General features: G+C 29.4%; 1 protein-coding gene across 1 annotated transcript in view; it reads left to right on the top strand.

The window, feature by feature from the left end:
- LOC142326201 (dual specificity protein phosphatase 22) overlaps positions 1 to 23,485 on the top strand; it is a 235,284-nt gene that overhangs the window by 123,512 nt on the left and 88,287 nt on the right. The window contains exon 3 of the mRNA XM_075368485.1: positions 18,077 to 18,201. Within this exon, the coding sequence (XP_075224600.1) occupies positions 18,077 to 18,201 (125 nt within the window). The remainder of the gene's footprint in view (positions 1 to 18,076; positions 18,202 to 23,485) is intronic.

Genomic DNA, 23,485 nt, shown 5'->3' with positions numbered 1-23,485 from the left:
ATATACTCATATATGTATAAGAGAAACTCATTATGTTAAATCAAATTATATGGCACCTAAATACATACACATTCACACTTATACTTTTTATTAAAAAAATGTATTCCCAGTTGTACGCAATATTATTTCAGTATTATAATAATTATACTATTTTTAATACTAGTTTCAAGGATGAATAGGAATTTTAGACAAACTCCTTACAGTTTTTTGATTAAAAATGTTTTCAGTGATTGTATAGCAATTTCAGCATTCATTTTGTTGGAAATAAATTGTTTCTTTTTTTATAAAGAGGGAAGTGAATCTCTCTTATCTCTTCTTAAAGAGTTACGGTTATGAGAACTGCTGAAGTTAAAAAGTCATAAAATTCCATTTTTAAAGCTAAAATTATTCTTATAAAGCAAAGAATTTTGGAGGCAGTTTTCACATAATAGTTCTATATTTTTTTAGAAAATGAAAGATTTTATAAAGAAGAAATAAATATTTTTCGGGTCAATCCTGTTAAAGGCCTAAAATATTTTGGCCTTCAAGAATTTTGAAGTCAGCTACAAGATTTTATTAATAAGTTCTCATGTTCTAACATAATAATGAGATTGTGGAAACTTGACAGACAAATAATAGGCTTTTTGTGCTTTTCGATTTGGGCTTCTGAAAGACCACGTTCCAATTTTCATCTTTGCAGTTTTCTCTTTGCCCAATAGTCTCTCATTCTTTGAGTTTGCTGTTCTTCCTTTCGACCATTCTTGAGCGGCGCACTTATCCTTTTTCCTTTCTTTTTCTTGAATTTATTTAATTTTTTCTTTATAAACTTTTCTGTCTGATTTTTTTTTGTTTGGTTTTTTAGATCGATTTTAATCTCTTACATCCAATTAATTTCAGTTTTCCTTTTTATAAAAAATTTTAATATTTACTTTGTAAGACGATTATTGGCCATACTAAATAGGTGTTCAAAGAAAAATAGTCTTCATTTTTCATTATTGTTATTAAATTTTCTATGTGTTTGTAAATGTCTTCCGCATTTCTCGGTTTATAATTTCGCTTATCGCCCTTTTAGTAAATGGAATGGATCAGTGCGATTTTCCATTCGTCAGGAATTTTTCCAGTTTCCCAAATTTGATTAAAAGAATTATGGAGGTTGACAGTTATTTTTGGTTCCGAAAATTTAAAAATTTCTGTTGCTCTAAATTCTTCGCCGCTTGCTTTATTGTTTTTGAGACTTTTAATAATTAATTTAATTTTTTTTTTTTTGTCAATGAATCACATTTTTCAAAGTTCGGCTTTTGATCTTTGAAAGTTCATTTTTCTTTGGTTCTGAACAATTTAAAAGTTGGCTAAAAATATAAAAAATTTAATGTCTTAGCTAAAATTTCGTATTTCGCTATAATATTAGATATAATATTATCTCTATAATATTTAGACCCAGTTTTCCAGACACTTGGTGCTTGATACCTAAGGTTGCTTTTAAATGTTTAGTAAAATTCTATTGAATTATTTTTTTGTGAAATATTCCTGTAGTTTATTTGGTTGATCTTTTTCGTACTTACTTTTTTTTAATGTTATTATTTTCGAAGTTATTTTACTTTGTTGATTGAAAGTTTCCCAATCATTTAACTTTTTAGAAGATTTCTATTTTCTTCATTTTTCGTATCTTTCTTCTAATGCTTTGTCCCATTCTTCATTCGATCATATTATCTTTTTGAATTTAGCCAATCCTATCGTTTTTTGAGCTGACTGATTTTTTGGAGTTTGTTCCAATTTTATTTCTCTTAAATTTTAATTTCTTTTTTGAAATTTTCTATTATTTCATCATTAATTTTCATTGTGTCAGTGATATATATTTTTTTTAATTTTATGGGGATTTTTATTTGTTTTTTTGCTGGGGATGAACTTGATTTTTATTTGAGAAAGGTAATCAGACTCAAAATTTCTAACTTTAACGTTCATAGTTTTTGATTTCTCTTAGAGATTGATGCATGGTCTAGCTGGAATTCTCCCAAATTATGATTTGGGCTTGTCCAGGTTTTTTGTGTTCTTGGGAGTATTTTAAAGCGAGTGGAGATTATTTTCAAACTGGAGAGTATAAAAAATTTAACTAATATTTCCCTATTCATATTAGTTCTTTTATGTGCAAAAAATTTCTAATTTCTTTTCTCAATTGAGCGTTCAAATCTCCGAGGAGAATTTTGATGTTTTTTCAGGAACTTATGAAATTTCTTCTTCCAATAGTTTCCAGAACGTACCCACTTTTTTTGGATTCCATTTATTATCTTGGTTTATCGGGGCGTGATAGTTAATTAGGCTGTATAGTTTCCGTTTTTACATTTTAAGATTAAAGAGATAATCTTTCAGATTTAGAGGAGAAATCGATTACATTATTTACATAATTTTTATGTACATAAAAAGCCGTTCCGAACATTCTTAAATTTTTGTTAATTTTGATAGAAGGTTTCCCTGTATAAATTCTAAAATTTCCAATATCTGTCATGTTTTGATCCAAAAATCTATTGAATGGCTAAAATTTGAATTAAAAATTTTTGTAAAACTCTTTTTATTTCTTTTTGTTTTTCAATTTTTAAGAGTGAATTTACATTTATATTTCAAAAAAAGTATTTTTATGTGTTAACAGTTGTGCATTAAAGTTTTGTGAAGTATTTTGAAAAGTCTCCAGGACGCTCCGATTCGTCGCCAACACTTTGATCCGAGGTCCCAGAATCCTTGACTCGGTTGCATTACTATTTCCAATGATGAATTTGCGTATCTGCTTACCACCTGGGGTATATTTTCCTTTTTTTGAATTTTCCATTGCGTAAGAAGATTGTAAGAACAAAATTTGAGTGAGAATTTAAAATTCCCGAATTAAAATTTTATTATTAGTCCCGAGTCCCAATAGGCCTTTATTATTGTTTACATTATTAATAAATCCTTCGTTATTAAAAGATTTATTATTAAATACAGTACTGAGTACGATTAATTAATTAGGTTTTGTTTATTAGATTAAAATAAATTAAATTGTTTAAGTCGTTAAATTAAATATTTATTTAAATAACAAGTTAAATTTAAGTTGAAATCTATCGTCCCTTTTCCAATTAACAAGCTGTTATAATTAAACGATTGTCATGTACCGTCTAGTTTACTTTTAATATCATTCTCTTAAAATTAAAACCTATTTTACTTAATCTTTCAATCTTTAGTTCTTTCTTTAGTAAATTCCTCATCCTTACTGTTAGCTTGCGGCTCACCACCCTATCTATTCTGTAATACAGCACAGCTAGACAAGAATTAATCTGAGATCTTAAGCTGTCTTCACATCTCTTTCCTGGCACTCTCTTTCTCTCCTTTTAACCCTCATTGTCACCCTTCCTTTGCATTCATCCATCCGTTAAACTTTGTCCCTCTTGTTTGTAAGTTTAAGTAAGACAACCAACCCTTCTACTTCCGTAAAAACTAATCCTGAGCTATTAACTAATGAAAGACATGGATTATAAATAGGTAAATACACTTCTTTTTGTGAATTAATTCGTAATTTATTTTTTCGTTTTTAAGTTCTTTTTATTTTTTTTTAAATGTAACATTTATCGATATCATTTAAAAACGTAATTTAAAACAAAGCTGTAAACGACGTATTTAGTCTCCCTAAGCCGAAGAAGACAATAAACTCCCCTAAAAAAACTTTTAACAAACGATTTCGTACGTATTTTTTATTTTAGGCTACATTTCTGGTGTCACTCATCATCTCCTAGCTTAAGTAAAGCTGAAAAGTTAAACGCTTATTTGTTAAATTTTATTTAGATTGATACTTATAATCTCTTTCTAACGTCTTTTGAAATGATATGTGTAAAGTAAAAAGAAACTAGGTTTATTTAAATATGGAAACTATTTATTATAATAGGGCTTTTAATTAAAGAAGATTTCAGGTTTTTCCCTGTAGGTTTAGTGAGAGAGAACCAACTTTGAATTTTTTAGCTCCGGCAGAAAATTATCTTTAATACGAATAATATTTATTTTATGCTCTTGCAATTTTGTTTCTGAATAAGACAGCGTTTTCTTTCCCGTCTAGATAGCGATACTCTAGAAGGGAAAGTATTGTAATCAGTCCAATTTCAGCATACGCGATTTTCAGTGGATCTTGACGTTTGATACCTAAGGAACCCAAAAACCGGATGGAAGTTTTCCGGATGCTAATGTTCGTATGTGCGTGTGTGTGTTCGATGTTGGCCTCTAAATTACCTTATATCTCCAGAACTACTGGACTGATTTTGCCCAAACTTTGTTAGATCACTTCTATATATGGAAAATTGATGCCATTAAATTTTCAACTTAAAATGATCAAGGAGGTGGGCTGTAGAACAAGGTCACCTTCAGTAGGCGAGATTTCGCCTAATTAAGATCATATTTTTCTTAGACATATATTTTAATGATTAAAAAATAACAATATTTGAAAAAAAAATTTTTGAAAAATCTTACCCCCACTCCAAAAAATGCTGTTGTAATTGTCTGCTATGTTGTGACATCACAGGTGAGTGGTAGAATTAAATAAATGAATCATATTTATAGTGTAGAAAAGTAACTCGGTCTGGCTGAGTCTCGAACTCGATCCCCCGGTTGACTCGGTACCTGGTGCGTTAAGCCTCGTGGATACGCCAGTTGCCGACCGTACAAACGAAATTTGTTTTATGCAAGTTGTTCAGATATATTAGTTTAGTGAGTTCCGACCGTCGCCGATAGTATTACCACACGCGCGAATTAATTACGGTATTCGCGCGCGCTGTAGTTAGAATCATCGAATTAAATAAACAAAAATATTGTATTATAAAAATATTATAATCGCGTGACGCAAAAGTCCTATAACTGTGTTTCGGCTTTTTTTTAATAATTATCAGTAGATTTTATAAGCTGAAATATCCGTTCTTTACCCGGGCAGTTACTAAATTTATACGTAGAAACCTCGTTTTTATCTCTTAGTTTAATCGAAATAATATTTTTTACTTATCCTAAAAACTACGGTACTAATAACTATACTGATTTAAGTATTCTAGCTATTCGGGAAACGTGTGAGTCATTAATGACTTTCTCACTTTAGTAATGAATTAGATTGTCATTGCTAATTTAAGATATACCTATTTCCTATTGTTTGTGTACGTAGTCGATATTATTTTTACAATTTGGTTTCCAGTTAAACTGGAATTATCTAAAGCAAAAAAAATTTGTCGATCAAAAATTATTTTTACGTTTCTTTTACAAAACTGAAGGTGATACAGCCGTATTAAATTACGATTTGAAACCATTATAAATCAGCAAAGAATATTTACCATTTTTGAAAGGATTACAAAAAAGGCGGCCGTTTAGGAAAATGTTTCTATTTACAATAAAAGTTGATTATTGGTGTCTGTCCTTTGCAACATCTATCAGTGAAATAAAGTAGGTTTGATACACCTTCTATAAGTTGTTGCTAAACAATATTTATTTATTTTTTTTTAGAGATTTTTTTGTGACGTAAATGTATGTCGTATCAGTATAAAGACCTAAAAACTTTAGTCTACACTGGTGAGATGTACTATGATTTTTACTGACTTACAGTTAACGATACGTATTTAATCAAGGAATGGTGCGCGTTATTCCTAAGTACCTCTCATATCTGGGCCATAAATAATTTTTTTAATTTATTTCTTATGTTTGGTTATATTAGAACCTATCCAAGAGTACGGGATATCCAGGTCAGAAATTATAATTCTCATCTATTACTGTCGTTTTTATACGTTAAAGTAATATTTTATTAAGGATAGTCGGTGCCATGTAAAATAAAACTTTATACTACCGGTTATTACTTACTACATTTTGTTAATTAAACAGAGAACGGGAGGAAAACTAAAATTATTTAATGTTCAATATGTAAAACTCCTGTGTATTGTTGAACAGGTCACGTTTGCGGTATAATAGTAATTTGTATCTATTCACGATGTAGTACGTGTTTAATACTTGCACTTTCCATTTATACAGAATTGTTGAAGTTGTCGCCGTTGTTTTCATTTGCTATTGATGTTTTAAAACTTGACAGCGTTTCATTTGGAAACCAACATTATATTTTATTATATATTTCGTATTACTTTAAATTTGTTTTTGCTGGTATTTGCCGTCTGTTGAAAATTATTTTTAGTAGTAACTATTGATATTAAATAGGTCTATATTTATATTTACGTGACTACGACCGGTGGAAGTATAGGAGGAGGGGAAGAAGAATTTTATTTGTGCCTTTTTAACTCTGTAATGGCTTTTCCAATTTTCATGAAATAGATAGCAAATGATTTATGTCAATTCCGGAGTGATGTTAGTTAATTTAAAAAAAAATGGCGGATTTTAGAGGTCATCAAATTGGTTTTCAGCTCGCTTAATTTTGATATATTTATGTATTTATTGTGATGTTTCGTAACGGTATTATACATTTATTATTGTTACAAAACTGAAGGAAGGCATCCATCCAATTGTTTTTAATATTTCGATTTTTACGAGTATGTATTTAATATTTTGGTACTTTAATGTTTGTAAATTTTATAGTTATTAGTACCGTAGTTTTTAGGATAAGTAAAAAAATATTATTTCGATTAAATTAAGAGATAAAAACGAGATTTCTACGTATAAACTTTAGTAACTGCCCGAGTAAAGAACGGATATTTCAGCTTATAAAATCTACTGATAATTATAAAAAAAAGCCGAAACACAGTTGTAGGACTTTTCCGTTACGCGATTATAATATTTTTATAATACAATATTTTCGTTTATTTAATTTGATGATTCTAACTAAAACGCGCGCGAATTTACTTTTAAATTTTGATACTAAATTTAAAAGTTTATTAGCAATAAATGCATTTACCAAACTTCAAATTACGTACTTTAATACGTTCCCATTTTTTATGCGTTTTTTGGAGACATGAAATTTCATGAACAGATATGATTTGTTGAAACTTAAATAAGGTTGATTTTGCGTTTTGAGTCCTGACTTCATTAATTTACTATAGTTTTGGCAGATGGTGATCTGAATACATATTTTCATTTGCCAGAATTACAAATAAACGGTCCTAACGGTTACAATAAAAGGTAAAACGCATGAATCATGTTGCTAAGAGGCTAATGAAAAATTAAAACAATTTTTGGTTGATATCGTTTGGTGTCCTGAGAACAGTATTACCTCACAATTGACTAAATACTAAAATATATATATATATATATATATATATATATATATATATATATATATATATATATATATATATATATATATATATAGATAGATATAATGAAAATAGTTATGTATTTTCATTTTATTCTACTGATATTGCAAGACACCATACCTATTCTAAAGATAAAGTGCGACGGTATTTAACCAATAAATGTGGTAAACAATAAAATAAGAATGCATAGTAAACAAATAAACTCACTTCATTCAGAAAAAACCTGTCCGCTACATTATCTCTATAATTAGAGGCTTACATCAATAAAATTATTAAATATATGTCAAAAGGGTGGTACACAAAAAATTCAAATGAGTAATTACACAATTTAATCTGCGAGCTTGAAAACGTGATCAGTCTCGAAGAGAAAAGTTTTTATACCGCGCTGCAAATACTGTTTCTAATCACAACTATGGCTGTTCTGTAATTCTAGATTCGATAAAAGCATCACGACTATTCAGGAATAAATTCAGTTGAAATCAGCAAGAGACGTGACATATGTCCTATGAAAATCCGTAAATTGCAGAAAGGAATCTATTTCACGAAAAAAGAAAAGATTAAATTAAGAAAAATTAAAGAAATATATCATCTCTCGTTCCAGAGTTAATTATTTATGTTATTAACCACAGATTTAATATTTCATGAATGCCAAACTTGGACATAAATATCTACTAAAACATGAAATAAAAAGCCGATTTTTTTTCTATAGTTCTGTAGTAGTATTAATTGTGTTCTTACGAAGAGATTTCTGTATAAAAATCACACCAATTAATGAAAGAACTAATTTTTCCCATAAATCTCAAAATTCATTTTTTTTTTGTTGAGAAAATGTATAATATTTTATATTTATATTACATGACAAAAGGACTTCTGTAGGAACATTATACTTCATTAGAAACAATTGAAAAATTAAAAAATGATTATACTGCTTAAGGAACATTATTTTAGTTATAATTTGAATCAACATGCGACACTTTAACATTTGCTTATTAAGAGAAATTTCAGAAATTTTCCCCAAAACTGTTGTTTTTACTCAAAAATGACCGCTCGGTTGAAAGTTGTTAACAACTTTCAATGTAGTATATAATGATTTATATTTCATTTAGGTTGTTTAATAATTATACATTTTGGGCAAATGCTTTCCTTCAAAAGACATTCAGTAAATAAAATAATTTATTCCATTAAAATATTACGTAGACCTATTATGCTATGATATTTTATGTAGTTTTTAGCCTAAAGGCTGGTTTGAATCTCAATATCAGTTGTGACAGAATTTCTTAAATCAAGTCATGTTGTCAGTGAAAATGCGCAGTAGACCGAAGATATTCTTATATTTGTTCCTTTCTAACAATCAATTTTCATGCATACAGGTATTTATAAATACATTTTTTCAAAACATGCATCTAATATCCAGATTTTTACTTTTCCCGTCTAGATAGCGCTATATTTCTAGAAGGGAAAGTTTTGTAATCGTTCCACTGAGCATATGCGGTTTTCACCGCATCTTGAGACATCTTGACACCGAAGGAACCCCAAAAACAGGATGGAAATTTTCCGGATGTTAATGTTCGTATGTACGTTCGACGTTCGGTGTTGCCCTCTACAACACCTTGTATCTCCAGAACTACTCGACCGATTTCGACCAAACTTGGTCAGATTATTTTTATGTATGGAGCATTTATACCTTTAAATTTTCAACTTAAAAGGTCAAGGGAATGAGGCTATAGAGCAAGGTAGAGCTCAGTATCTCGAGATTTCGCCTAATTAAGGTCATATTTTTCTTAGGCACATTTGTTAACAATTAAAAAATAATATTTGCAAAATCGCATCCCACCCCAAAAGATGCTCTAAATTATGAAGTTTTGTTATGATCCTTGTGGTGGTTGTTTTTAATTGCGGTTTCTTCTATTATCGTCTAATTACGCGTATAAATTAATGTTACTAAAATTGGAGCCTCAAACTTCATCAAGCGGCCGGACCCGACCAAAAGTTATGCATTTTTTACCATTTTTCTCCATTCCCTTTTTTATTGAAATCAAGACTGCTTTAAAAAAAGATTTTTTATATAATTGAACTTCGGCTTCCACTTTCGGGGTTTCCGCAAAAAGTAACTCTCATGGTCATGTGGGGTATCAATTTAATATTTTCAAGAGCGCTATATACGATTTTAATATTTAAAGTTGTTGAAATAGAGGCTTTTTTTAGTAATAATAGATTTGAAATTTGCGGTTTTTAACCTCGAGGGAATATTATTATCTTGCAATTATAAAGTGAAATTCTTTTCATGTGTCATTAATATATTAATTATAATTTGTTATTTATAAATAGCCGCATGATGGGGGAATCCTACAACTGCTCTGTCATCTTTTTTTGTAGTCGTCAGATGACTGATTTTGTTCTATTCTCCATTCCTCTTGTTTATGCTATTTTTTTTTAACCTGAACACATTTATTGCATTTTCAGTTGTCTATATTATCAATTTTTTGTTTCGTACATTGAAATCTTTTCTTCCTCTAGTTTTTACTCCAAATTAATTAAACCTGGATGCCTTAATACGTGTTTCACCGATGTAGTTCATTCTCAAGATTCTTCCACAAATTTCTTTCCTCTCTTATTCGTCTTAAAAACTCTTCATTTTGCTTTTATCTACCCAATTAATTTTCAGCATCCTTTTGTGTAACCGCATTGCAAAAGTCCGTATTCTTTTCCTTTCTATTTTTCCTATTTCCAGTGTTTCACTAGCGTAAATCGCTGTACACCACACAAATATTTTCGAGCATCTGTCTCTAATTGTTAGATTTCCATTTAATACTAGTAGATCTCTTTTCTAATAAAAATTTTAATAATGAATTCGGTATATGATTATAAAAATAAACTCGCAAGTAAAAAATAATGAAAGAGATCTATCTGGCAATATTGCGCCCTTCTTTACGTTAAAACTGCCTTGTAATATATATAAAATTAATGTAATAAGAAATTAGGTCATCTCAACCTCAATTCAGAAGTCAATAAATGAATTCGTGACTTAGCCAACACATACACCCAATACCTCTCTGTATGTTGTGGTTAAAGAAATTTCATGTCTCCAAAAAATGCATAAAAAATGGGAACGTATTAAAGTGCGTAATTTGAAGTTTGGTAAACGCAATAAAATTGTGAATAATAATATACGTTAAATCAAAAAAATGTTTTTTAGATTTATCCAAAATAACTTTTTTAAGGGCAATCAAAATGCACATACCGAATAGTCTAAATTTTTATGTATACTTTATGAATATTTTACAATCCATTTCATAAAGAATTATAAATAGCTATAAATTCAAATACATTGTATTTAATCTGATATTAGTAAATATAACACAGAAAAAAATCTTATATTAATTAAGCACTTTAATTCTTAAATAAAAGAATAACAAAAAAACCGATTATTAATTACTTCCTTAATTATTTTTCAAAGAAAGTTAACTATAAAAAAGGACTTTATGTAGCAAAAATTTTAATTTGAGATAACGTCATATTCATAATTGTAGAGCCCTTAAAAGTTGTGATAATAATCTATTGGACTGCCTACTAAGCTTGACAGTTTAGCAAGTCTCATCTTGTTTTACAGTGTATCCTGTTTTAAGTTAATCGTACACAACACCTGTTATTATCTTAAAAACTCATTTTTTATGGGTTTATTTGGATAACTTAATTTTTTTCTAAAAAAGTACATGTTAAATATCAAAATTATTTTAAAAAAAATTTTTTTCTCTTTTCCGTGTTTTAAGTCACCTGACCTTTCGGTTAGGTAATATTTAACGTAGCGAATATTTTCCTTCTTTACTGGTTTTCTTGTTCAGAACCGATATTTGTTCGATTTAAAAAAATTGTTCCGTCGAGATTTTGCGTTATTATCTTTCAATTGCTATAATTTTTAAGGCAATTCGAATATAGAAGGATAAACAAGTTAAGAGGAAACTGCCATTAATTTTAGAATAAACCAGATATAATAGATTTTATTTCATCACAACTGTGTGAACAGTTTCGAGCAACAGACAATAAGTAATTTTTTAGATATCCGATTCGGATAATATGTGCAAATTCTGATTTTTAAAAACCTACGGGATTAACATGTAAAATATTTTTTTAAAAATTACTTTTAAGTCGGGCAGACAAACCATTAAGTTTAAATTCCAATCCGGCCTAAAAGTTTTTTTTCAATTCGCTCATAAATCTGACTTCAATGTATAATTTTTTAATATGTATTTTGGAGAACGTTAATCTATATTGGTCTTTGTAAGCCCAGTGTTTGTAGATTTTAGTAATACTCTTTTTAACTTATTTTTTAGTATCTGAAATACCTGGTATTCTATACACCAGCTCTCTATTACCCGGAAAGAATTCACAGTTAAAATTACAAAAGAAACAGTTTTAATGAAATTTGTTATAAGTTTTATTTTTTTAAATTCTTGTCTCCTGAAAATTTTTCCTAAAATATATAACCCAGTGAATGAAGATTAAAAAATGGATTGGCAAAGAAGGATTGACATCGACTAATCTTTTAAACAAACATCGGTACAAATTAAGATATTTTGATTTACATAGAAAGATTTTTAATTGCATAAGGAAAGCTAACTAAGGTTAACCTTCCTCAAGCGTTAAGTTAAAGGTAAAATATTTTTTTATTTGAGAATAAATATAATTTTAAAATTTTTACTTTAAGGTAAAATTTAATAGATATAAGCAATACTTCATGATCGGTTAAGATTTAGGTTAACTGTACGTATAGAAACAGAGGTGATTCTGAAAACTAGTGAATAAAAGAATCTGAAATTACATCAGTCGAAGTAAAATATTATAAACGAGCTGAAAAGTAGTGCGCATAGTATAATACGGATAGGAAGCACAAAGTTTTGATGATTTGTTTCTATAAATTTTTTTTACCACTTTCCGTCTGCGTAGTAAAAAAAGGTCATAAACTTCTTTACAGCAATCGTTCTCAAGAAGATAACTTTTTATTAGATGCCGAGGCCCGGAATGGGGTATAGCGAATCCAAATTTTTTTATTTAATGTGACAAACTAAATTATTATTTGCTGGCCTACTCTCTTTACGCAAATCATTCCCCAGTCAGCAGTTACATGTAATAATTTGATAAACCTACATCTGCTTTTAACAACTTACTAGCTGATTATCTGGCGTTGCCCAGATATTTATATGTCCCAATTTTCTATCAGACAGGAAAAGGAATCAAATCTATTTATAGATAAAATAAAATAAAAATATTTAAAGGTCTTTAAAAGAATAAGTACAAATTACGGATTATAAAATAAAATCTTTTACAAATTCACTATAAAATTAGTTTAAAATAAAACTTTATTATAAAAAAACATTTTTAGTTTCTCTTACAGAAGCAAGAATAAATATATTTTTGGGTGTACTCACCCTTAAGCGAGCAGCATAAAGTTCTACAGAGTTCTATCGACTAAATTTGGCTTAAACGTCATCAGGACTGTCACCAGTCAGTCTAGCGACCCCTAAAACTGGATTCGACACTAATATCGGTCACATTCGGTTATTTTTACGTCATCCCCTTTCCACCGCTATTTCAAGGGTAATAGGATGTCTTACCCCACAGTTTTTTTACCAGATAGTAAGTCACTTGTGTACCAAGTTTGATTGAAATTGCTCCAGGCGTTCCAGAGTTACGCTGCAACATACACACACACACACACACACACACACATACACACACATCATCATTTTTGTATATACGGGTCTGTAAACAAAGTAATGAGACTGGTTCAGAAAAACTTTACAATCCAGTTTTACATGGACTATCACCTTCAAAATAGTTCCCTTGGGAAGCCACGCAGTGCTTCAAACAGCTTTCCTACTCTTATAGCAGTGTTGGAACTCAGAAACCGGAATATCCTTCAGATGGTCGGTACATTTTTTAAAATGTTTTCTACTGTTCCAAAATGGTGTCCTTTGAGATGATTTTTTAAAGTCGGGAAGAGGAAAACGTCTCAGGGATTCAAGTTAGATGAGTAAGGTGGTTGAAAAACTACAGGAATGTTTTTCTTTGCCAAAAATTCATCACTTGAGAGTGCAGTGTGACAAGGTGCATTGTCATGACGCAGCATCCAGTTGTCTTTGATGGCTGGTCTCTCGCGGGCAACTCTTTTCTGCAGTCTGTCAAGAATTTCTCGGTAAACATATTGATTTACAGTCTGTCCTGTAGGCAAAAACTCCTTATGGACAATGCCATTACTATCGAAGAAACAAATCAGCATGGTTTTGATTTTTGATTTGCACATTTTTGCTTTTTTGGGACGTAGTGAGTTTTAAGTGTGCCACTCCTTGCTCTGGCGTTTTGTTTCTGGGTCACACTCAAATATCCAAGACTCATCACCAGTAATAACATTTTTTAGAAAATCAGGATCAGTTTCAATTTTCCCTAGAAGATTGCGGCACACTTTCACCCTGTTGTTTTTTTATTCAACAGTGAGGTTATTTGGGACCAATTTTGCTTTGCAAAATTGGGCCCAAATGACTTTTTTCATGCCCAATTCATTGGTCAAAATTTGTTGATGGACTGTGGTATGGTTCAAATTCATTTGTTCTGCAATCATTCTGAGAGTTAATCGCCGGTCGTACCATACCAAGTCTCTGGTTTGCTCTACAATGTCGTCACTTTTTGACGTTAACGGTCTTCCAGAGCGTGGATCGTCCGCAACTGATTCCCGGCCATCTGAAAATGCTTTATACCTTCTAAAAACTTGGAGTCGTGACAGAGTGTCATCTACATACGCCCTTTTCAATTTTGAAAAAGTTTCAGTAGTATTTTCACGAGTTTAACACAAAACTTGATTGCACAACGTTGCTCATAATTAGTATCACTCTTGTAACGCACAACAAAAACTCGTTTCACGAAAAGTTTATTTACGTCTCATATGGCAACAATAGACTAAAAATATTATTATTTAATATAAATCAGCTGTTCATATAACCATATGTTTAATAGTAGCTTTACAGTGTTGATACTTTGGCTGCCAAAAAAAAAAAAACTAGTCTCGTTACTTTATTTACAGACCTCGTGTAGATTACAACCTCCTTTTATGAATGATTAATAGGAATTTAATTCGGTTTTAAAACCTATTTCTTCGTAAATTTTGGAAATTACGTTGTAAAGAAATTTGTTCAAAAACCGTTAAACATGTTAACTTATCCTTACACGTTTATGATCTACAGTATTCAATATATTTTGTAAAAAATAATTTATATTTTTAAATTGTTTGACAAAATATTAATTAGAATAATAAAAAATAATTTTTAAAAAAATTTTATATTAAATCTGTTTTATTAAAATTGATTAATAAAGTATAAACGTTACTGAAATTTATTTCGAAGTGGAAAATAAGAGTACTTCAGACTTAAATACAGTTTCTTTCCAAACTGTAATTAATAACTTTAATCAAGTTTATTACGTCCTACTACAAATTTATAATAACACTGAAATTTAGTAGATTGTATTTAAATAACTTATTGTATGAGTAGATAAATTAAATCTTACTCAATTTCGTTTCCACTCGGAAAATTAAAATATGATTAATTTGTAAGGAGATCAGAAATTATTTTACAAATTAGTCTATTCAGAAATGTAATAAAAATTTATCTAAATATTTAATAAAGTTCGACAAAAAATACTCTTTTAAAAACTTTGGATAATTTAAAAAAAAAATCATATTTGCTAAGTGCAAGAAAATTCGTTATTGGGTGAATACTAAAACTAAAAGAATTGGTCAGAAAGCCTATAGAATTGATCACAAAATATAGATGTCTAAAATTAAAAAGCGCCGATAGAGAAATAATTATAAAAATATGCAAAGAAAAATCAAGTAACGACAAACAAGGGAAAAAAGAAATAATGTAAGGATCTAAAAAAAATCCCACTAAAATAAAAAAAATACAAATTAAGATTGATGTAAAAATGCATCACTTTGAAAATTGAGTCAAGAAAAAATCTAATTACAACATTTAAAACAAATTAGCCAACAAGTTATCCAACGACGACGAGAAGAATTGAAAGTAATCCAGAAGGGAGTGTTAAGGACACCCGAATTGAGATATTAATGTAATTTTATCGAAAAAAACGTTAGTTATTTGTTGCGATGGACCTTAACTATTATATAAACTAACGTTCTCTAAAGGATGTAGAATTCTCATAATATATAAATCTAACGAGTAATTTTAAACAAAATATGATCGAATTTATTTTTATGTTTTTACCAAATTCACCTGAAGTATTTATCAAACGTCATTAAAAAAAAATCAAGTATATATTTTATCAATAAAATATCTGATATTGAATATTAAGATTCAAATCCTTAAACCAATTATAAAATTCTACGAGATCAATAATTTAAAAAATCTGATGTGGGCACCACATGACTTCCTTGTACTCCTATTAAATTACATATGCACATTTTAGTATTTAAGTACATAATGTTATTTCAATAATAACTTCTGATTTTTTTCATATTTTTTTTTTATTGTTATTAGTGAATTATTATTTATTGTAAAAATTATTTACAATCAAGAGGTTAATAATTATTAATAAATCAATATATTTAAATTTTTAAAAAAACCGAAAAAAGAAAGAAAATGTTGCAAACAAAAAAAATAAAATAAAAATAAATAGGAAAAAAAATTTTCAAATAAAGAAAGAATAAAAACATTAAGAAAAGATGATAAGTATGAAGAGAAAGAAAATATTTAAACCAAAGAAAGAATAAAAAGATTAAGAGGATGATGAATATAAAGAGAGAAAAAATTTGAAAACTGATCTTAATTCGTGTATACGAATTAAGATCAGAAGAATTATATCAAATTAAAGAGCGATTAAATGATTGGCAACAAAAAACGAATAAACGAAATGATCAACTCCGACTTTTAGGGAGAATATTGTCCGGCAATATCAGAGGAGTAATGAACTAAAAGATAAGAAATTTTTCCAGTTTATCGGGCATGTATGTATATTTTGATCTTGTGAGGGTCTATTTTTCAGTCACTCTGTAGTTAACTTTAATGTATATAAAATTAAACAGAAATTCCAGAATAATTAAATAAAATTAAACAGAAATTATAAAAATAGTACGATTCTAAATTATAATTTTCAATTAATATTAAATACTCAGATGTTTCACCCAATCTATTACACATACACATATGTAATAATGCCCATTAAATTACACATACACATTTTAAAAAATAAATAAAATTTTATTTCACCAATAACTTCTGATTTTTTTTTTTTTTAATTATTGAATAAATATTTATTGTAAATTTTTTTTGCAATCATCCGTTGATAATTTATTAATAAATCAATATATTTTAATTAAAAAAAGAAGTCTTAATTTAAAAAAGTCTTTCAGTTTATAAATTGTTATATCATCAGTGATATGGTTATAAATAATAAATATTTTAATTAATATTTATTTTCAAACGAGCAAACCCGCTCCGAAAAATTTTAATGAAAAAACATGTTTTTTAATGAAAAACAAAAAACACGTAAGTCCTTATCACAAGAACATCAATAAAATTAAGAGTTCTATGAAATTTCTAAATTATTCAACCAACCAACTTGAAACCGTTTTTATTTTTTTCCAAATAAGATGTTTCCCGGATGGGAAGAATAATCAATACTTTTCAGTTTTATGTTTTAATTTTTTTTAAATCTGATGTGAGCACTACATGACTTCCTTGTACGCCTATTAAATTAGATTTTCACTTTTTTTTTTTTAAATGAAAAGTACATAAAATTCTATTTGATTAATAACTTCTGATATTTCTTCATATTTTTTTTATTGTTATGATTGAATTATTATTAATCTTGAAACTTTTTACAATCACAGTTTAATAAATCAATATATTTAAATTAAAAAAAAAAGTTAAAAAAAGGAGATGAAGTTTGATTCAAACCGTTGCCTTCCCCTTCTAAGATCCAAATATTTCATTAATTAAAATTTCATTTGGCTATAAATCTGGAGCCAATGAAAATAAGTACCGCTTATGATATATCGTTGAAAAGCTCTCAATGATGGCTGCAGTTAAGAAAATATTGCTGCAGTTAAGAAAAAGTGCTTCAGCTTTTTTAGACACTTAAGGTTCAGTTGATTGCGATCAAAAGAGGGGAGGTGCACAACTAGATGTTACAACAGTCCTAAATCCAAATTTTCAACATCTTACGTCTAATCGGTTCTGAGTTACGCGATACGTACATACGAACAGACGTCACGCCAAAAGTAGTCAAAATGGATTAAGGGATGGTCAAAATGGATCTTTCCGTTGAAATCTGAAAACCAAATTTTTCACGATCCACAATACTTCATTTATTTCAGAGAATTTCTGAATTTCGGGCACATACTATAAGTTTGTGATTGAAATATTCTATTTTATAAACTTTGTAAATAAAATGATTGTTTTAGAAAACTATGGATATTAAGGTGATCTCCCTTTGCAAGCAGTTTAAAAAAAAATTAAATTGTGATTCATATCTGACGATTATTATAAAGCTGAATTATTAATTTATATAGATCCAATAGTTATTCTGAAGTAATGGAGTTTTTCATACAACTCGATAAAGGGTAAAAAATATTATTTTATTGATAAGAAAAATTGAGCGCTTCAAAAGAAAAACCCTGGCAGTAGAAATTTGTTCACATAATGTTTAGTAAAAGTAATTTACGTGCATGTTTGTATAGAAAATCCTAATTTAACATTTAATACATTAGTTATAATATCTCACTTTAATAACTTTATGTACTTTTATTGCATATAAATATAAATAATTTTATTTCTGTGTTGCAGGATAAACATTATTTGTGCGTCATGGCTTCCGATACACCGGATCAAAACCTGACGCAGTATTTTCCTTTATGTAATGATTTTATTCATGCGGCACGGTTGCGTGGTGGAAACGTCCTTATACACTGGTGAGAAATTAGTAAAAGTAAAAAAAAAAACATATCTAGTAATTTTTTATTTTATCATAGGTTATTTATCAATTTTTATTTTTATTATTTTCACTAAATTTGTTTAATTTTTAACAATAGTCATACCGGTATTGGATTGTCATATTTTTTATCATTTTATGGGATTAAAAATATAAGTTTGTCTTATTGTTTAATATATTCACGGTATGATTACTGTAATAATTAAATAGCGCTCTTATTTTAGTCAGATTAATTGGTGGTGATTCCCCAGATGAAGATTATTTAAATTTGAGCACACCGCCTATTTTTAATATCTCCATTATTTTGTCCGACTTTTCATTTTCATTTCCGAGAATTGGGAGGTAAGATCCCTCGCAGACACTATATACAAGAATGATTTGCATGATGTGTGTACATGGTGTGGGGGGTCTTGTCGATGGATCGCGCTTTGTTTTGTAATGCTTCAACCTATCTACTTGAAACTAATATTTTATTTTTTAAAAAAGGCATTCTCTGGCTGGAACCATTTATAACAGGTATAGATTAAATGTTATCTTTGTAAATCTTTTCTGTTGTAAATTTTCCGTAACTTTCAAAATATTTACCGATCTAAAAATTATTAGAGAATTTATTTTTAATTATTTTATTTGGTTATTGAACTAGTCGAATGATAAATAAGCAAGAACTTAACAATATTTCTATTTTATCACTGGGAATGGTTAAAATTTAGCTGCATAAGAGTACAGTGTCAAGAAAGTTTAGCGACATTGCTACTAAAGATTTCTTAATGAAATTTCTTTCATTCTGTTGAATCTATTGTGTAGTTTACTGCTTTTGTTTAAAACAGTTAGTCTAATTTTAGAATATTACAAGAAATTGTAAACTTAAATACATTCGAATTAAGATAACGACATATTCGTATTTACTTAAATAGCGTTTTCTAAAATTGAGTTTTCGATCGAGTTTTAAGGTACCGTTGTTTTAATAAGTTTTATCAAAATATAAATTATAAGTCATAAAGTTTTCAGATAAATGCAATTAAAGAATTTTAAATAAAATTCCCAACTCTTTATTTCATCAACATTATTGCAATTAACAGATATTTTAGTTATTCACGGTAAGCAGATATTTTAGTATTTAAATCAATAAATAGAAGACTGTGATGTACGAACAGATGAAGTTCGGCGCTGATTCTTAAATAATTAAAGTCATAAATTGATGTTATGATAGATTCTTTATTATATTTGAATATACTTTTGTATGTATAAATTGAATGTTTATTATAATTGAATTATGAACTGGAACTGTTACTGAATACTATTATACAACAATAATGCGATTGCCATTTGTAGGCGATTGGCTGGAACTGAACAAAAGTGAAGAATGAATAATGAATGACGACGACATGAACGGAACGGAACGCAAGGATGTTGGAGGGTGCGATACCCTTCTACTTTTCAGAATATACGGACTTGCGTCCTTTGCTGCTGGGTGATTCTACTATATTGGCGGGTTATTAATTGGAGATGGCGTCTATTCGTTTTGTGAAGTTTGAGTTTCGTTCCGATCCAATGGAGGGTTTTAGCGGTAGGGACCCGGCGGAACGATGTGCTAATAAGCCTATTTCCGTGACACGTTCCCTTTCAGCCTAGAGTGGACTGTAATCCTTTGTTTAAGGGGTCGTCATCTGTCAAGGAGGTGATTTTAGGGCCTCTACTTGTTACATTTAATTTAATTTTGATTTAAACATTTAAAGAAAATGAGTTTGGCTGGATTGTTCTAGGACGTTGTGTCCCAGAGCTATCCCGGTCAGTAGGAAATTCGGGTTGGGATGATTGGTAAGGAATTTGGTACTTTGTTGTCGCGTCTGTCTCTTTCTTCTTATTTCTTCTTGCTAACCTTATAAGAAGCCAGTTAGTTCTGGAGAGAAGTAGACGGGTGAGGAACAGACTGTTGTCTTGTGTTCTTCTTTTTCTTCTTATTTGTGTCTGGTGGTGTTTTGGCCAAACACGCTTTCTTCTTGCTATCCTTGGAGCTCCTCGTGTTTCGCCTGTAAAAGAAAGAAGCCCAAGCGCACAACCGATTTTAAGTTTTTGGGGAGGTGGTGAAAAGTTTTTTGTTGTTTTCATCGCCGTGTTATGAGGTGTGGCTATTTAAGGCTGTTGTTCTGCCGGTAGATTAATGGATATGGAAGTATGTTTGGTTGATATATCAGTTTATCTTCTAACGGTGGATTCTCAGGGCGAAGCTGTAGACTTTGCCTCTCTCTTCTCTTGATTAACCTGACGACATAAATGACGATGAAGTTGCTTAAATAATGTTGCTGGAGCCGCCACTTCGTCGGGAGCCGAGTGTATCCGAAAGGAGCCGCTGAATCGTCAGCAGCCGAATGTACTGTAAATATCGAATGAATCCGACCGAAGCCGTAGATATTTAAATGTAAAACTCCCATTAAAGACATTAAAGCTTTAACATTTAAACAATAATAAAATATAAATATGCGAAGACTATTTAAAAATTAAAGAAACCTCAGTCCGAACAGTAGTTTTCTTATGAATTAAAAAAATAAAAATTAAGTACATAAACCCCACATATATAAATGTTAGACCTAATGTTTCTTTATACTTAAAAAAAAAACTAAGCTCCAGTTTGATAATTAAAAGTATATATTCTATTTTTCTTTTTAAAAACTTTGTAAAAATGTTAAGGTTTTTTTAAACCAGTTAACGCTATTATAATTTGTATTTTTGGAATTAGATTAAAAAAAAATAATAATGAAACAGTTAAAAAATGTTGAAATAAACATAGTAAAAAATCTTTCCCATAAAAAAGGATGGATGGGTTTGTTTGTTGTATGTACTCACATTTTTATTTTAGCTACTATTGGCGCAGAGCGAACCAATGGTGGTGCGCCGGGTGGTTGTGCGCAGTGTTCGAACGATTTATCTAAAATTATATTTGTGTTTTGGGAATAAAAAAGGAAACATTGGGGTTTGAGCTGCGTTAAAAATCACAACTCGAGATACAGCTTGAAAGAAACAACAAAAAGTGTTCATGATTTTGAAGCATTTCGTTGTAAACGTTTTTGTTGTTATTACGATAAATTCATGAACGTTATTTAGTTACAATTGACAAGAACATTTAACAAAATCATGTGTAATGAAACGTTAACTATGTAAAATTTTCGCGGCGAGCCACAGGTCTGCTTTTTTCTAGTTATACGTAATTGTTACAAAATTAAAAAACATTCCAGTCACAAAATTATCACCATTCTATTGTTTTAAAAAATAAAAGTAAATTTGTATTATATAAGATTACTGTAAGGATTTATTTTATTAATTTATTTCATACAATGTAACTTTTGAGAACGGCACTTTTATATTAAGCAACTTAAATCAGGTGTCCCAAAATAGCAGCTATAGTACTGAAAGACAAGTTTAGTTCAAGTACAAACAATCTAATTGCTTAGAAATAGAGTAGTAGTCTGTTTATAAAAGTGTAATGTCTTTTATAAGGTAAACTTAAAAACAATAAAAATAAAACCGACTTAAAAACCTACAAAGCAGTTCTTTCTCAATTCTTTATATTTAGGTTTCTGGAAGTAGCTAAAAAATGAAAACGACTAACAAAAAGCTTAGTATCTTTAATTTGGCGTTGAATAAAGAGAAAAATCGAAACAGAACTGAGATATTATTAATTTTTTACCTTTTAGCGTAGCGTTTGAAGTTGGTTTTAATTTTATTTATAGTTTGAATGGACCTACAAAAATGTTACTTGTACGTAAAAAGCCGTTTACATGAAACGAAACGCGAGAAGAAAAAACACAAATATACTATAAATAAACGTGAGCTACGATTGGTTGGAACGCGGAACGCAAGAATGGCGGGAGTTTCAATATTTCTCCCTACAGATCGCAGAGCTTGGACAATGTCTCTTGCTGCTGTATCTTTCTATTATCGGGCGGATTTCATCGGTTATTTAGTGGCGGTTATAAATTTTAAGTTTTATTTGTGGACAGATTTGGTCATTTGCGTTATTAATATCCGTATGGACCATGGTGTAATTTATTTACTGGTTCTGGCCGTGATAGACTAAGCTTTTGAGCCTAGTAATCCCGGCGTGATTCCCCTTCAGTCCATCCGCTGAAGTACCTTCGACACCAGCACCTTTGGGCTAGCAGGAGTGCGCCTACCGGAGCTCTAGTTATTTGGAGGGAGCACGATTGGTTAAAATATAGTTTATGTTACTTTTTATTGCATCTAGAAAAAAGATTCAGAGGAATGACATAAAAAACTGAAAACGAACGTGAGCTAAGCCTTTTTGTTATACGATATTATGTATTATTTTTAATATTTTTTCCGACTAATTTTCTTAAATATTCCCGTAAAAATACTTTCAATAAGATTTTACATTAATGCCAATCTATTTAAAGTATTGCATGCAGTTAATACAAAAAAAAATCCAAACGTTATCGAAATAAACTGGAAAACAAGAATATGTTGAAAAACCATTTCATGATGGCCATTTAATTCGTTGAACAGTCAACAGTAGATACTAAAAAAAATTTATCTTAAATATAGGTAATTGTATGAACGTAATGAATAAATGTTAAATGTTAATAAAAATAAAAAAACTATTCGAATCGCCAAAAATGAATATTTCTAAGTGTTATATAAGTAAGAATATCGTTCTGGTCGATCCAAATCCAAATTCATTATAAGCTTAAAAATAGTCCACACCAATGAAACTCTCTGCTCAAACCATTACCATGACCAGTTGTAGATTAGGCTTGACTTGACTGATTCAGGTCTATGTCCGGAATGTTGAGTTCTATGTTTTAAGTTCTATGTTGAGGTTATGTCTGGAATCTTGAACATGTACATCAGTGTTCTGTATGTGTGTCCAGAGTACGAGGTTGAACGTACTAGAATAGGCAAATAAATTGCAAGAATTTATTCAGATTTAGATTTGCAAGTTATTTGAAAAACCCAAAGAGAGTGGAATATATTTACTAGTTTCCTTAGGTTTCTGGCTCTATAGAAGGTAGATGAAGAGGTTTGATGCTCAAGTACGCTTTACGTAGACTTGGAATAAGGTAAAAATCTGTCAGGAAAAATAAATAAGAGTGGAAATAACCTTTTTAATGTTTTTAAGCTAGAAAAACTTGACAAAATGCTTTTTAAAAATTTAAACCATTAAAAGGGTTTTGAATATCGATCTCAACGGGTTGAAAATCAGGCGAAAGCTAAAATATAAATATCCCATTTGTGGTACTAAACATTTG

This window comes from Lycorma delicatula, chromosome 6 (assembly GCF_047948215.1).
Source record: "Lycorma delicatula isolate Av1 chromosome 6, ASM4794821v1, whole genome shotgun sequence".
In the NCBI taxonomy this organism is placed as follows: Eukaryota; Metazoa; Arthropoda; class Insecta; order Hemiptera; family Fulgoridae; genus Lycorma; species Lycorma delicatula.
This window is presented reverse-complemented; position numbering and strand designations above follow the sequence as displayed.